This window comes from Artemia franciscana, chromosome 5 (assembly GCF_032884065.1).
Source record: "Artemia franciscana chromosome 5, ASM3288406v1, whole genome shotgun sequence".
Lineage (NCBI taxonomy): Eukaryota > Metazoa > Arthropoda > Branchiopoda > Anostraca > Artemiidae > Artemia > Artemia franciscana.
Window position 1 is genome coordinate 51,566,113 of NC_088867.1, and position 14,369 is coordinate 51,580,481.

At 36.4% G+C, this 14,369-nt stretch overlaps 2 protein-coding genes across 8 annotated transcripts in view; one reads left to right on the forward strand and one right to left on the reverse strand.

Moving 5' to 3' along the window:
* The window catches only part of LOC136027568 (microtubule-associated protein futsch-like), a 682,876-nt gene that overhangs the window by 240,308 nt on the left and 428,199 nt on the right, over positions 1–14,369 (reverse strand). The window lies entirely within an intron of this gene.
* LOC136026797 (daf-12-interacting protein 1-like) overlaps positions 1–14,369 on the forward strand; it is a 51,056-nt gene that overhangs the window by 14,990 nt on the left and 21,697 nt on the right. The window contains exon 5 of the mRNA XM_065703497.1: positions 4,652–4,985. Coding sequence (XP_065559569.1) covers positions 4,652–4,985 — 334 coding nt within the window. The remainder of the gene's footprint in view (positions 1–4,651; positions 4,986–14,369) is intronic.

The following is a 14,369-nucleotide window of genomic DNA, read 5'->3' on the forward strand; positions in this document are numbered from 1 at the left end:
ATTTACATTTGAAAGAATCTATCTATATACATTATATTATTTTCCATTTTTTGTAATTATTTTTGCAAGTTTCAAATTATATTCTTTCTAATCTGTTTGATCGTTGAATTTTATTTTACAAATTATTTTTTTAAAGAAAAGGAAAATTACATGTGAACGGTTGTCTATTCCAATATTATTGAGGGTAAATATATTCAGATAAAGAGATTAGAAATCAATGAAACTCAGTTAGAATATTTCAAGGACGAGAGACAATCAGGAAAGAAGTGGAAAGGAACCTAAGTTTAGAATAAAAGAACAATAGAAATAATTTTTCAAAATAATTTAAGAAATATAAAATTAATTTATGTCATTTTCCAATTAGATTTTGTCTAATATGAAGGATTTGCTTGTCCCAGTTATGGGTTGAATTGCATGGTTATGCAGAACCCCATCGTGGGAGGATCCTCTATAGGAGGACAACTGCGGCAGGGCGTAAGATCCAGATTTATGGACAACGGCCTCTTCAAAGGGCTGCATCGACCCTTTCGGGTGCCTGCAAGACTGGGGATTTTGCGGTCAACTTTTCCCACTTGAGGAGTGGCGCACCTCAACGAAATTATAGCGTAGTAAACAACACAGCATTCGCACGGGTTTCTGATTATTGGATATTTCTTCTGGGTGTGGTCTTTTTTGATGGGCTTTTTTTGGCCTAAAAACCTCTTCCTAGCTAATTTATCTACTATGGGTTTCCTACCCGTAGCAGCATAATATTTGTGGGCATGAATATATAATGTGTTGGAGGTAATAGACTTGGGTTTGTCTGTGCCATGGGCCCAGGATTGCACAAAGCCTCCAAAACTGGACGTCTCAGGGACTTTTTGTCGTCCAGTTCTAAGCCGGCTTAAGCGCTTCGGTGTAGACTTGAGAAGATATTTTGGTCCCCGTCTGGTATCCAGGATCATTGCTTTTGCCTGGGGCAAAAATAATTTCAATGATTTAAAGAACATGAAAACTGAAACTTGGAATGTTACGACGTTGAAAAATGTCTATCGTATCGACATTTTGACTGACGAATTCAGACGGTTTGAACTAGACTTATGAGGAGTTTCAGAAACTCATATCCCAGGGATAGGAAGCATGAAATTAGGTGACATAGAACTTGTTTACTCAGGCAGGAAGGATGGGGTATATAGGCAGGGAGTAGGGCTTGTAACGAAAAAGGAAGCTGCTAAGTCTTGTTTAGGCTGGGAGGGTATTAATAATAGAATACTAATTGCTCATTTTATGACTAAAAAGTTCAGGGTATCAGTTATAATAGTATATGCCCCTGTTGAACCAACTGATGGAGATAATAGTGACTCAGATGGATTTTACTTACAGTTACAGGAGCAAATAGACAGGGTACCAGGTAGAAATATGGTGTTTATACTTGGAGATCTTAACGCCCAGGTTGGTTGAAATAGGGATAGAAGGTATCCTAGCCTATGGAAATTTGGTGTAGGAAAAGAAAACACTAATGGCTAGACTTTTGCAATTTTGTAGGCGTAACAACCTAGTTATAACCAATATGGTGTTTGGTCATAAAATGGCCCATAAGTTAACATGGTATTCACATAATGGTAAGACAGCTGATTATGTTATTGTAAACCGAAGACTAGCAGGATCAATACAAAATACTAGGGTGTATAGGAGTGCTGTTATTGATGTTAAAAGTAAAGATCACCATCTAGTAGTGTCTAAGGTTAATTTAAAGCTGAAATTTCGGAAGGGTAACTACCTCCCAGGAAGTTATGATGTTGGTAGATTCCAGGATGAAAATTTGAGAGAAACTTTCCAGGAACAGTTGAATTATAAACTTGAGAGTTTAAAATTTGATAATGTGGAAGATATATGGCAAAATTTTAGAAAAACAATTTGTGAAGTCGCTGATGGTGTCTTAGGGAAAAAAGTGCAAGATTTATCTGAGTGATAGATAATATGAAAACAAAAGGAATGTAAAGAAAGCGTTAAACTGTGAACTAAGGAGATGTGAAGTGGAGGCTATGGGTAAAATTGCTGAGGATCCGGAAGATGTAGCTAGACGGCATAATAGTAAAATATTATACTGGCATATTTATAAATTGAGAGGGAGTAGTCAATCCGGACTAGTCCCAGTGAAAGATAGGAATGGGGCCACAATTAATAATAAAGAAAGAGTTAAAGAGAGACGGGCGGAACATTTTGAGAATGTGCTAAACCGAGATACAGTTGCTGTAAAAGATATAGATAAAAATGAAAAAGTTGGTGATAACTTGGATGTGAAGTAAGATTTGTTTCGCGAGGAAAAATTAGCGACAGTCCTAAAAGGATTAAAAAACAATAAGGCTCCAGGTGCTGATAGTGGGATAAATGAGTTTCTTAAATATGGTGGCTCTGAGGTTAGAAATAAGCTACTGAAGATTATGAATATGATTTTTGAAAAGGATAAGTACCTATGATTTTAGGAGAACCTTAATTAAACCACTGCATAAGAAAGGTGACAAGAGTGAGTGTCGTAAATATCAAGGCATTAGTCTGGCCTCTATAGGTGGCAAATTACTTAGTAATATGATGCTTTCTAGTCTGAGAGATTCTGTAGACAAGGTTTTAAGAGAAGAACAGTTCGGTTTTAAAAGGTAGAGGATGCGTCGACCAAGTTGTTACTCTTAGGTTAATAATTGAGAAGTCCCTTCGTTGTCAAACACCTTTGGTCCTCAGTTTTCTAGATTATGAAAAGCGTTTAATTGTGATGATAAAAGAGCTCCAGCAAAGGCCTTACCCTTATAAGGTATACCAGACAAATACATTAAAGTGATTTGTGTTATGTAATAGAATAATACTGCTGCGGTTAAGATAGGAAGTGAGGTTAGCAGCTGGTTTTGTATTAAATCAGGAGTTAAGCAGGGGGGTGTTCCATCCTCCTTTATATGGATTATTTTGATGTACTTTATCCTAAGGAGCACAGGAAAGGCAATTGGAAACAATGGAATCAAATGGGGAGGAAAAACTCTCCTGGACTTAGTTTATGCTGATAATTTAAGCATATTAGAAAAAAGTTTGAGCAAAATGAAGGAATAATATAGAGGTTTTGCAAGTTCAGGGTGCTAGAATAGGTTTGAAAATTAATGTTAAGAAGACTAAGTCACTAAGGCTAGGAATAAGTGAAGATGAAAAGATGATGTTGGGTAACGAAAAGATTGATGTGGTGGGTAGCTTCACTTACCTTGGTAGTATTATTAGTAAGGATGGTGGAAGCAGTGAAGATGTTAAAAGTAGAATAGCCAAGGCTCAGGGTGATTTTTCACCGCTAAAAAAAGTTTGGAACAATAGGAATATAAGTTTGCAAAGCAAGATTAGAATATTAGAAGCAACGGTAATGACAGTGGTCAAGTATTGCTCTGAAGCACGGGTGCTCCGAAAAGCAGATGAAAGCTTACTGGATGTTTTCCGGAGAAATTGCCTACGGACTGTTCTGGGTACCCGGCTGACTGACTGTATTTCAAACTGTAGGTTGTATGAAAAATTTGGTTCAATCCCGCTTTCTAGGGCTATAATGAAAGAAAGATTGAGATGGCTTGGCCACGTTCTGCGATGAAGGATGATAGATCTCTGAAGATTGTCCTTTTTGGTCAACTTTCTGGGGCTAAACGGAAAGCAGGTCGTCCTCGTCTGGAGTGGGAGGATGTCATAAATAAAGATCTAAAGGAAAAGGGAACTTCCTGGGAGGGTGCAAAGAGGGAGGCCTTGAATAGATTGGGTTGGAGGAGGACTTTGCGTAGCTGTGTTGGTCTTAGGCGGCTTGGTGCTACGGTGAGTTATTATTATTATTATTATTATAAGTAGTAGCAGTAATAGTTGTATATTGCCGTGTGACCTGGTGTCCAACAAATTCATTACTATCTTTTTCATAGTATGTCATATACAAAATGGTTTTTTATTTCTGATTCTTAATAGCAAATATACTGATCTGGCATGAGGAATGTTTAGTCTTCTTTTTGGTTAGCCGATGGCATTTTCAAAAAGTCACAATTACCATTGGCTTAATGAACACCTCTCTCTTCCCCCTTCTCTTTCTCTTTTCCTCATTCAATGGCCCTACATTAATCAAGATTTAATAATATTACTTTTGACCCTATTTTATTCCTCATATTCCACTTATTCCTATTTGTTCCATAATCCTATTCATTCCATATTCCTATTTTATTCCTCATAAAAAAGGCAACGTAACTCGTCGTGTTCTGTTTCAGAATTCTGATAAAGTTATTTCTGCTTAGATCTTACTTTTGGCTTAAAGGCTATATTGTTTTTTGTTTTTTCTCGTAATTTAGTTTTTTCAACTTGAGAGTGTTTTATGAGTTTTGTTTTTACGACTGAAGTAAATTAGGAGGGATTTTCGAAAGCACTATAATATCTTCTTTTCACAGGATGTTAAATAACATATAGGGAGCAACTACCTATATTTTTCTGTTATTATCAAACAGCCTTTGGCAACCAGTTGTAAGTAAAGAACAGTCAGTGTCTATAATAACTTCAAAAAATGGAGTTTTCATAACTGTATGTGCATAGAAAAAATTTCCTGTTGTATGATACAACAATCTGAATCCTGATTAGAATTCACTTTTTAAGAGTAATTCTTAAAATATTATTGTAGATACCCACGGGAGAACATGTGGCTGAGCCTCTCCACCTTCTGAAAAATACTGAGACACATTTCGTACCAGCCAGTCGACTTCAAAGTTTGGATGCCACTTCCGAGGAAATGACACGTGCTCCAAAAGAGATCGGCCGAAATGAAGCCAGTCGTGTTTTATTTCCTGAGACTGACAATCCAAAAGACGTATCTATTCCTGACAAATTTCAGGTTGCCAACCTTCGCCACTTGAATCTTGTTTCAGAGGAGACCATAAGTGAAGATTACGAATGTGATTTAGGATCTGGGCTAACTCCTCCTATTTCTGATTCTGAAGTTTCTGTTGCTAATAGAGGTAAGAACAATTCCAGCAAAGTGTTTCAAATAATAAGGAAATTTAAATGTAACAATTTTTAGTAATATCAGGTGCTAAACTTAAAAAAAATTATGTGGGTTAAAAACAAGCACTGAATAACCTAAAAATATATGGAACCCAATAGCTTCAAAAGGTATAGTCCTTCGAAGAATTCAATATTTACGGACGAAAAGCGTTGTCAAATGCACCTAATTGATTCTGCCTATTTATTTTCACCGTCCAATGTGGCAACACTGACAAAATGTGGCATCGACCTAAAAATTGCTATAGGGTAGACGATTTATTGTCCAGAGATTGAATTTGCAGTTTTTCTATAGAAAATATAATAAAAAGATTAACTAGTTTATTATAATGTTTGTACTAATAAATATTACTGATAATATCTTTAAATATATTCGTTAGTATTTATACTAATAATAACAATATTATGCTAGTGCTAGTAATGTTTTACTAGTAATATTTATTAGTATCTATACTAATTAATTCGTTTAGTATAATCAATAGTTAATATTGCATTGAACAAAATTTCAATTATTTTATAAGTATTCTGTGCGTTGTCTTAAGTCATTCATTACTTGTTTTATAATATTTTAAAATATTGTAATTCACGGAGGGATATGTAAGTGGTAAGGTATAATGCTGGCAAAGGTGACTGAATTTCCTACTGGTAATGATGAGCAGCTCCTGGATATCCTTAGATAAACCCTTTCTTGATTTATTATTTTAATAAGTAATCTTAATTTAAAAGATTGACTGGCCCGGATAAAACACTTTTCTTTCATTTTTCATATTATTCTTCTTTTTTGTGGGGGGGCGGGAGAAGGATGTGACTTTTCCGTCTTTAAATATAATGTATATATATATATATATATATATATATATATATATATATATATATATATATATATATATATATATATATATATATATATATATATATATATATATATATATATATATATATATATATATATATATATATATATACTAGCTGTTGGGGTGGTGCTTCGCGCCACCCCCCAAGCCACCCCCCCCCCCCCCGCGCGCGTAAGTCGTGACGCGCCATTGTAGTTGTGTCCCTGTGTCCCACCTGTGAATATAGATAGATTTATATATGTGTTTCAAACTACGTAAAAATTGCGAATATACAACATTCTTGGCTTTCCCGTTGTCTGTGCTTATACAAAGCCGTATGTACTAATAATGACGTCATATGCAAACGCTCTTTTTACAAACGAACAAACATGCAGACACACAACTCTTTTTTATATAGATAGATAGATAGATCGATACAATACAAATTAACTGCGTAAAACTTGCGAATATACAACATTCTTCGCTGTCCAATTGTCGCTGCATATAAATAGATTGTCAGGTTTACCGACCCTCGAACATGCAACATACAATTGTCCATGGGAAAAACAATCAGTATTAAGATCTATACCACATTTTTCTAATGATTGACCTTGAGCTTTGTTAGTGGTGATTGCAAATGCTAATCGAATTGGGAATTGCAATCTTTTAAATTGAAAAGGCAGATTCGTTGGAATCATGGGAATGCGAGGAATAAGAACAGCCTCACCCTCAAAAGGCCCTGTCAAGATTGTGGCCTCTATTAGGTTTTCCATTGTTTTTTTTACGGCAAGTCGCGTGCCATTGCAAAGCTTTGGTTGGTTGATATTTCTTAAAAGTATTATTGGTACGCCTATTTTTAGTTGTAGCAAGTGTGGTGGAAACCCTGAAGGATCTATGGAATTTAAAAATTCAGATGGATAATAAACCGCTTCATTTGGTTCCAAAACTGTGTCGACTGACTTGTAAAGGACTGCCTGGTCTCGAATCTTGGTCAAAACAATATTGTTGATTTCGTGGACGTCTATATTTTTGGGTGCGAGAATCGCTCTTTCACTTAGCCATTTATTATTTTTATAATTTTTTAGAATATTCTGAAATACTTTTTCAACCAATTCATTTTTGGACGTCACTAAATTACAGAAATCAGCAGGTAGTTGTATACGTCCTGAAATTGAGTCTACTGGGAGCTTTCTGTTTCCAATTGCCAGCAATTGATCTGAAAATGTTTGACCAGAGTCATCGTTTTGCAATCGGACACGCATATTTGTAGTTAATTTTAATATTTCTACGTGTGCCCATAAATTAGAATTTTTCAGGCAAGCATTCATTTCGTCTGCAGGAGTTGATCTAGGTATTATAGGTAATGTTTGCCTGAAATCTCCCGCAAGCAATATTAATGTGCTGCCAAAGGGTTTCGACTTCCCTCTCAAATCTTTCAAGCATTGATCCAGAGCCTCGAGCGATTTTTTGTGTGCCATTGTGCACTCATCCCAAATAATAAGTTTGCATTGCTGCAATACTTTACCCATCCCAGATGGTTTGGAAATATTGCATGTGGGAGTTTCTGTAGAATGCAAATTCAGAGGCAATTTCAAAGCGGAATGAGCAGTTCTTCCACCAGGCAGCAATGTTGCGGCTATTCCGGATGACGCAATTGCCAACGCTATATCATTTTTTGATCGAATTGATGCCAGAATCAGTTTTATCACAAACGTTTTACCAGTACCTCCTGGCACATCCAAAAAGAAAATTTCTCCAACGTTGTTATCGACACAATGCATTATCGTATCATAAATGTCTTTTTGTTCCGACGTTAACTTGGAAATGTTATTTTGTACATACGACAATAGATCACTCGTACTGTAACTTTGTTCACGATCCAATTCTACACATGTCGAAACAGCAGCGATACGGTTAGGTGAAGGCATTCCCAAATCCTGAAGAGGTTTGTTTGCCATACGTACGCACAAATCTTCTATAATAACTAAAGTGTAGTTATAAATTTCTGATGTAAAATCAAAAGTCATATCTGACGTCTCTAACTGTTTTCGATGGAGTATATCTTTGGACATTTTTGACTTATATTTTTCCCATAACTCTGTAGGAGCTGATAGGATCTGTAGGAGCAAGTTGTTAAAATCTTGCCAAACAATGCACGAATTTGACTTGGGGTTGACGTTTCGCACGCGTCATTGATGCAGTTATCCCAGTGTTGGTCATTCTCCAATAAATTCAGAGCTTGGCTTGCACTACGGTAAGTGTCATGTATAGTACCGTTTACAGTTCTCAAATACTCAAAGGATGTCGGACCGGGTACATTCACCAAAAGCAGGCGTAGAAAGAAGCATTCATGTTGATTGGGGTGAACGGTTTAGGCCTAGAGTCTTCCTATCGTGGTATCTTTGAAGATGGTAGGTTGGCCGTCGACTGACTTACCCTGTTTTCGACGTTCAAGTACTTTATTTTTAGTATTCCACGTGTAATACGCAGGCACTTCAGTATACAGCAGTTTTTTTGCAAAAGAATCATTTTTGCAAAGCGAAAAAAAGCTGTTAATGTTGTATCCGGTGGATTCAGGGCTCTTTGTTGCATGTTGGTTTCCGTGAAATTAACACGTTGACCATTCTGTAAATGTACCGCTAAGTGAACAACAGCTGGACTACGTTCATGTATCGGAAATGAAAGAATTCGCCAAACAGCTTCATTACTGCTTATGTATCTTCCAGCCTGATATTGTACGATTTCGTCGAAATCTTTGATTTCGGGCTGCAAGCCAAAAACTGCCATGTCACTGCCTTTGTTGACGTATTTACATATGTATTTGATTGCCTTTACGGAGTTACAGTATTCAACGTTTATGTGTGCATTAAATGTTTTTGATAATAATGGGGAATATGGAACAACCCACTGGTTATCTACTTCGATGGTGGTACCGTTACGCTTCTTTATTATTGCTGTTTTACCGCCATCTTCAGTAGATCTTCTTCTATATTGTGGGTAACCATCATTGCCAGTAATTGTGTTTGATACTAAAAATCGAGGATATTGCTTTATGCACCTTCCTTTGGCCATGCATGGTGAATTTTCGTTCAGTGCACCGCAAGGTCCATGTATCATATTTTTTACAATAATATCATGTAATCCCTTATCGACATTTTTATCAGGTATTTCAGCGGAAATCACATCATCAATTTCGTTCGAAGTAATTTTTTTATGTAGCCAGATTAGTATATGTGCGTGTGGCAAACCTCGTTTTTGCCATTCCACTGAGTACATCCAGCATCGCACTGACCCAAACACTTCAAGTTTTACTATGTAGTTTATCAGTGATTTCAACTTTTGCCGGAAGACACGGGCCGTAATGTCATGCCTATGAACCGCCGATTGCCCTTGAAGTAAAAGCTGCAGTGTCTCGTCCCAAAATTGATTACATGTAAATGTAATAAATAAATCTGGACGACCATAGAGACGAACATACGCAATAGCATCTTGAGCATATTCATGCATATGACGGGGACTGCAAGCATATGACGAAGGTAAAATTGTTAATCTTCCAACGTTTGTGGTATTACCGTCATTTATAACTGCATCTCTCAAATGAATGTATTGTTCAGAGCGGAGCTTGGTCTGATTCAGGCGGATATATAGCAAACGTTCTGATTCAATTTTAGCATACATATCAACGACAAATTGGTGAAACAATTCACGGCATTTTAAAATATAATTTTCTTCAGCCTGCCGAATCATTAGTCTATAGGAATAATAATGCATTGCACTGCATTTCTTATTCATTTCTTTGTTAGTGGCTGGATTCATCAATTTAATATTAAAGTGATAGCCGTCGGCTCCATCCCAAAAAATGATAGGATATTGTAGGGCATCGTAGCATCGATTAGTTTCAGCAATTCTTAACAACTGAGCGTTTCGCTTATGAAGAATAATATCTCGAGGTAAAAACTGATCACCGACCATAACGATTGCCACTTCGTCGATAGTTGGAGCATTGTATCTACGCACAAGTTGGCCAGGAGGCGTTTTGTCAGCGGAAATAACAATTTTATGCGTATCAGTAGGCATCAAATCGATGGCTGTTTTGAACAGACGCACTAAATTATTATTTTCGTGGAAAAGATGTTGCAACTGGGAAACGATTGTCCTTTCAACGTTGGGAGAAATTTCGCAACGTGCATTCAATTCAGAATTTCTATCACTGATAAAGTACAATTGTAAAAATTTATGATTCTCGCCTGAGAGTGGTACAAGGGGCCCTGCTCTATGATAAATTTGCCCTTTTACTTTGAAAGTAGACATAAATTGATCTGGATTTTCGATTTGGGCTCCTAACGACGTCATTTGGAAACATGAGTTGTATTTTCTGATTTGTGACAAAACACGCTTAGATTCTGACGTAGTTCCAGTAAGGAAAGTCTTCAATGGCTCTGGTGGTGCAGCCAATAGAGGAAGTTTAACTTTTCCTGAGGCGCAACACATTCCCATTGTTTCACCATTGAATTTCAAGGCCTTGCAATAATGACAAATTTTAGACATTGTCCCGATTTGAACACATCTACTCAAGCTATAATCATCGACTGGGCTGTACCTGAATGCCAGGCGATAACTTTCAGGTTGCTCTGATTCCTCGGCACGCTTTCTTTTCTTACTTTCTCTATCAGCAGCAAGCCTGATTTCTTGCTGTTCTTCTGATTCCTCGGCACGCTTTCTTTTCTTACTTTCTCTATCAGCAGCAAGCCTGATTTCTTGCTGTTCTTGTGATTCCTCGGCACGTCTTCTTTTTTCACTTTCTCTTTTAGCAGCAAGTCTGCTTTCGCGTTGCTCTGGTAGTTCCTCGGCACGCTTTCTGTTCTTTCTTTCTCTATCAGCCTCAAGCCTGTTTCCTTGCTGTTCTTTTGATTCCTCGGCACGCTTTCTGTTCTTTCTTTCTCTATCAGCCTCAAGCCTGTTTCCTTGCTGTTCTTTTGATTCCTCGGCACGCTTCCTTTTCTGACTTTCTCTATCAGCAGCAAGTTTTTTGGCATAGACTCTTTGAGCATCTTCATCGGCTTTTGCCATTGTAAGTTCATCAGTCATTTTAAACTTAAACATTAATAGATTTCTACGTGAACATATATGTCTTAAATATCTTTAATGACGTCACCGTCATAGCAAAAATGACAACAACTAACTTCATGACGTCAGTCGACACAGAAACATGACGTCATCTGACAGACAGACACACAGACAGACAACTTATTTTTATATATATAGATACATACATATATATATATATATATATATATATATATATATATATATATATATATATATATATATATATATATATATATATATATATATATATATATATATATATATACATTTATATACATTTATATATAATCGTTAGGTACTTCCCCTTTTTCAAAAATCATGTTCATAATCTTCAGTAACTTATTTCTAACCTCAGAGCCATCATATTTAAGAAACTCTTTTACCACTCTTTCAGCAAATGGAGTATATTCCATTTTTAATCCGTTGAGTTCTGTCGCGAATTCTTCCTCGCAAAAAAAATATTTCTTCACATCCAAGGTATCACAAACTTTTTCCTTTTCCTCTGTATCTTTTCCTCCAACTGTATCTCGTTTTAGCCCATTCTCAAAATGTTCTACGCATTTCACTTTAAAACTTTAAAGTGATGTGGTCCCCTGCCTATCCTTGATTGGGAAAAGTCCGTATTGGCTACTCCCTCTGAATTTATTAACTGCCAGTACAATATTTTACTATTATGCCGTTTAGCTGAATCTTCCAGGTCCTCGGCAGTTTTGTCCATGGCCTCCACTTCACACCTCCTTACTTAGTACATCATATACGCATTTCTTATGACATCATATAAGCATTTTCTTATATGATGTCATGCATAGCATAAACAAGATTGCTGAGTTTCTAACGCGTCAATTATTTACACTATTTTTATAAGTGAGCAATAATTATACATTATTTCTCAGAAACGGCTCCATATTTTTTCGGAAAAATTGGTATCTTGGGATATTCTCGCGTAAAAACTATCTTGATAGGTCAAAAGTCCGTGAAAATTCGTTAAGAGCCTTAATTTTGCTTTTTGCAAATGACATCATGTTAGTAAATAATAATAAACATTTTTTACGACATCATATAAGCATTTTCTTGTATGATGCCATGCATAGCATAAATAAGATTGTTGAATGTCCGACACATCAATTATATATAAAATAGTGTCTGTTGGAAGGCCCAAAAACTGAAAATTTACAGCTCCAGTTACTATAAATGCTGATTCTTTGCAACCAGCACCTGAACTTTCAAACGTGATAAGATGTAAAAATCGACAACCGGGACCATCAGTTGCGACAACAGCAATATGCCAAAGCAAAGACCATTGCTAAATTGTCTGAAGTGATCAAAATTCAAGACGTGTCGAAAATGAAAATGAAGAGCAAAAATACGGGCGGTTAGAAGATATGCAATTAGAGCGTGTCAAAAGCGAAATCAAGAGCAAAGAAACACGCGGTTAGAAGACGCGCGACACCGAGCAAGTGAGCGAGTCAAAAATGGAAATGAAGAGCAACGACGCACGCGGTTAGAAGAAAAGTGGCGGTGTGTCAAAAATGAAAATGAGCAGGCACACGCGGGTAGAAGACATGCGACACCGAGCATGTGAGTAAGTCAAAAATGAAAATAAAAAGCAGAGACACACATAGTTAGAAGACATGCCACACTAAACATTTGAGCGAGTCGATGGAAATCGAATTGGACAGCGAGAATCAAAACGTGTCAAAATCGAAAATGATAGTGACGATGATTTGGTTTGAGATTTTGACATGGATAAGTTCATCAATACCTACCATACCTTTGTTAAAAGAAAACAAAGGTTCGTCGATGTGTATTTCGTACATGACAAAAGACAAGTCGAGGTAAAACGAACTAACCAAATTGAAAATGATTGCGGTGATTATTAGGTTTTGGATTTAGACATGGATAAGGTCATCAGCGCCTACCATACCTTTGAAAATAAAAAACCTGGACTAGATAAATCGTTGGAAGAAAAAGAAGTTTCTGTCCCGCCATCTGAACAATTAAAAGAAACAAAGGTTCGGCTATACGTCTTCAATAGTGACAAAAGACAAGCATAGGCAAAAGAAGAAGTTTTTGTCCCATCACCTGAACAATTAAAGGAAACAAGGTTTCGGCGATATGTCTTTCATAATGACAAAAGACAAGTCGAGACGAAAGTTAAAGATCTAATAAAAAAAACGTAATTTTACAAAGGTTACTTCTAATTTAAGGCTCATTTAAATGTCGAAATATCAAGAAAAGGCTCAAATTGTCTGCGTTTAGAAGACAAGTGAGAGTTAGAATCCATATATAGAAGCCCGCCGCGTGCCGAGTGCCAGGACCCGGCGTTGAAATAAAAATGAAGAGCAAAGATACGGGCGGTTAGAAGATAGGCGAAAATGACAATTAGAGCGTGTCAAAAATTAAATGAATAGCAAAGAAACACGCTGTTAGAAGACATGTGACACCGAGCCAATGAGCGAGTAAAAAATGAAAATGAAGAGCAAAGACGCACGTGGTTAATGTGTTTTTTGAGAACATGAGCTTGTGACAGGTTACATTTGACCAAGTTCTTTCTCTGTAACAATTATAGAGAAAATAGGGCTTGATCCAAAGACCTTAGCATGCTGCAGACACCAAACAACGATATATCCTGTACTGATGTCTCTTGTCATTTAAGTTATCATGAGATTTTAGGTTGAAAATTAGTTCTATTGACGAAAAAATTAGTTCCGAGTTACGGGTATTTCTGGAACTCATAGTAGCTAGCATAAGAATAATAAAGTACGTTGCCATTTCCTTTGTTTGTTATTATGTAATGCAGAAAGCCTTAATTTTCAAAATCTTGTTGAGCTTGAAATTACGGCGGATGATCTAGTATCAGATTTAATTTGTATAACCAAGTCCCAAAACCTGGATACTTTGAAGATGACTTACTTTATTAACCTTACTTTATTACTTTATTGTTAAACTTTACCCACGTGATCATGACTTTTGTAAAAAGGGTGAGGATTACTGATTTTTCGTCGTGATAATTTGCCCCTAAGGGAAGTGAAAGTTCCAGGAATAAATGAGCATGATGAAATAATTTGAATTAAAGTGAAATAAAAAGTGAATTAAACTGAAAGTTTCACCATGCCCATTATCTAAAATTATCGTTGGTTGTTTTTATTAACTCACCCAGCCAACAATCAGAGCAGAGAGAGATTATTTTACTCCACTCTGAATCTTCTTCGTTTAAAGTAAATACTTTTTGTTGTCTTTCAGACGGAAAATCGAACACAATGGCTAGCGTTTGATGTTTAGCACCCATTCGTTTTAGGTTTTGGCATACCACTAGGTGTGATAGGAGATCAAAACCTTTGCGAAAGTCGATGGCTGCTAGGTCGACAGAACAGTCTTGCTTTTCAAGCCATTTCAGGA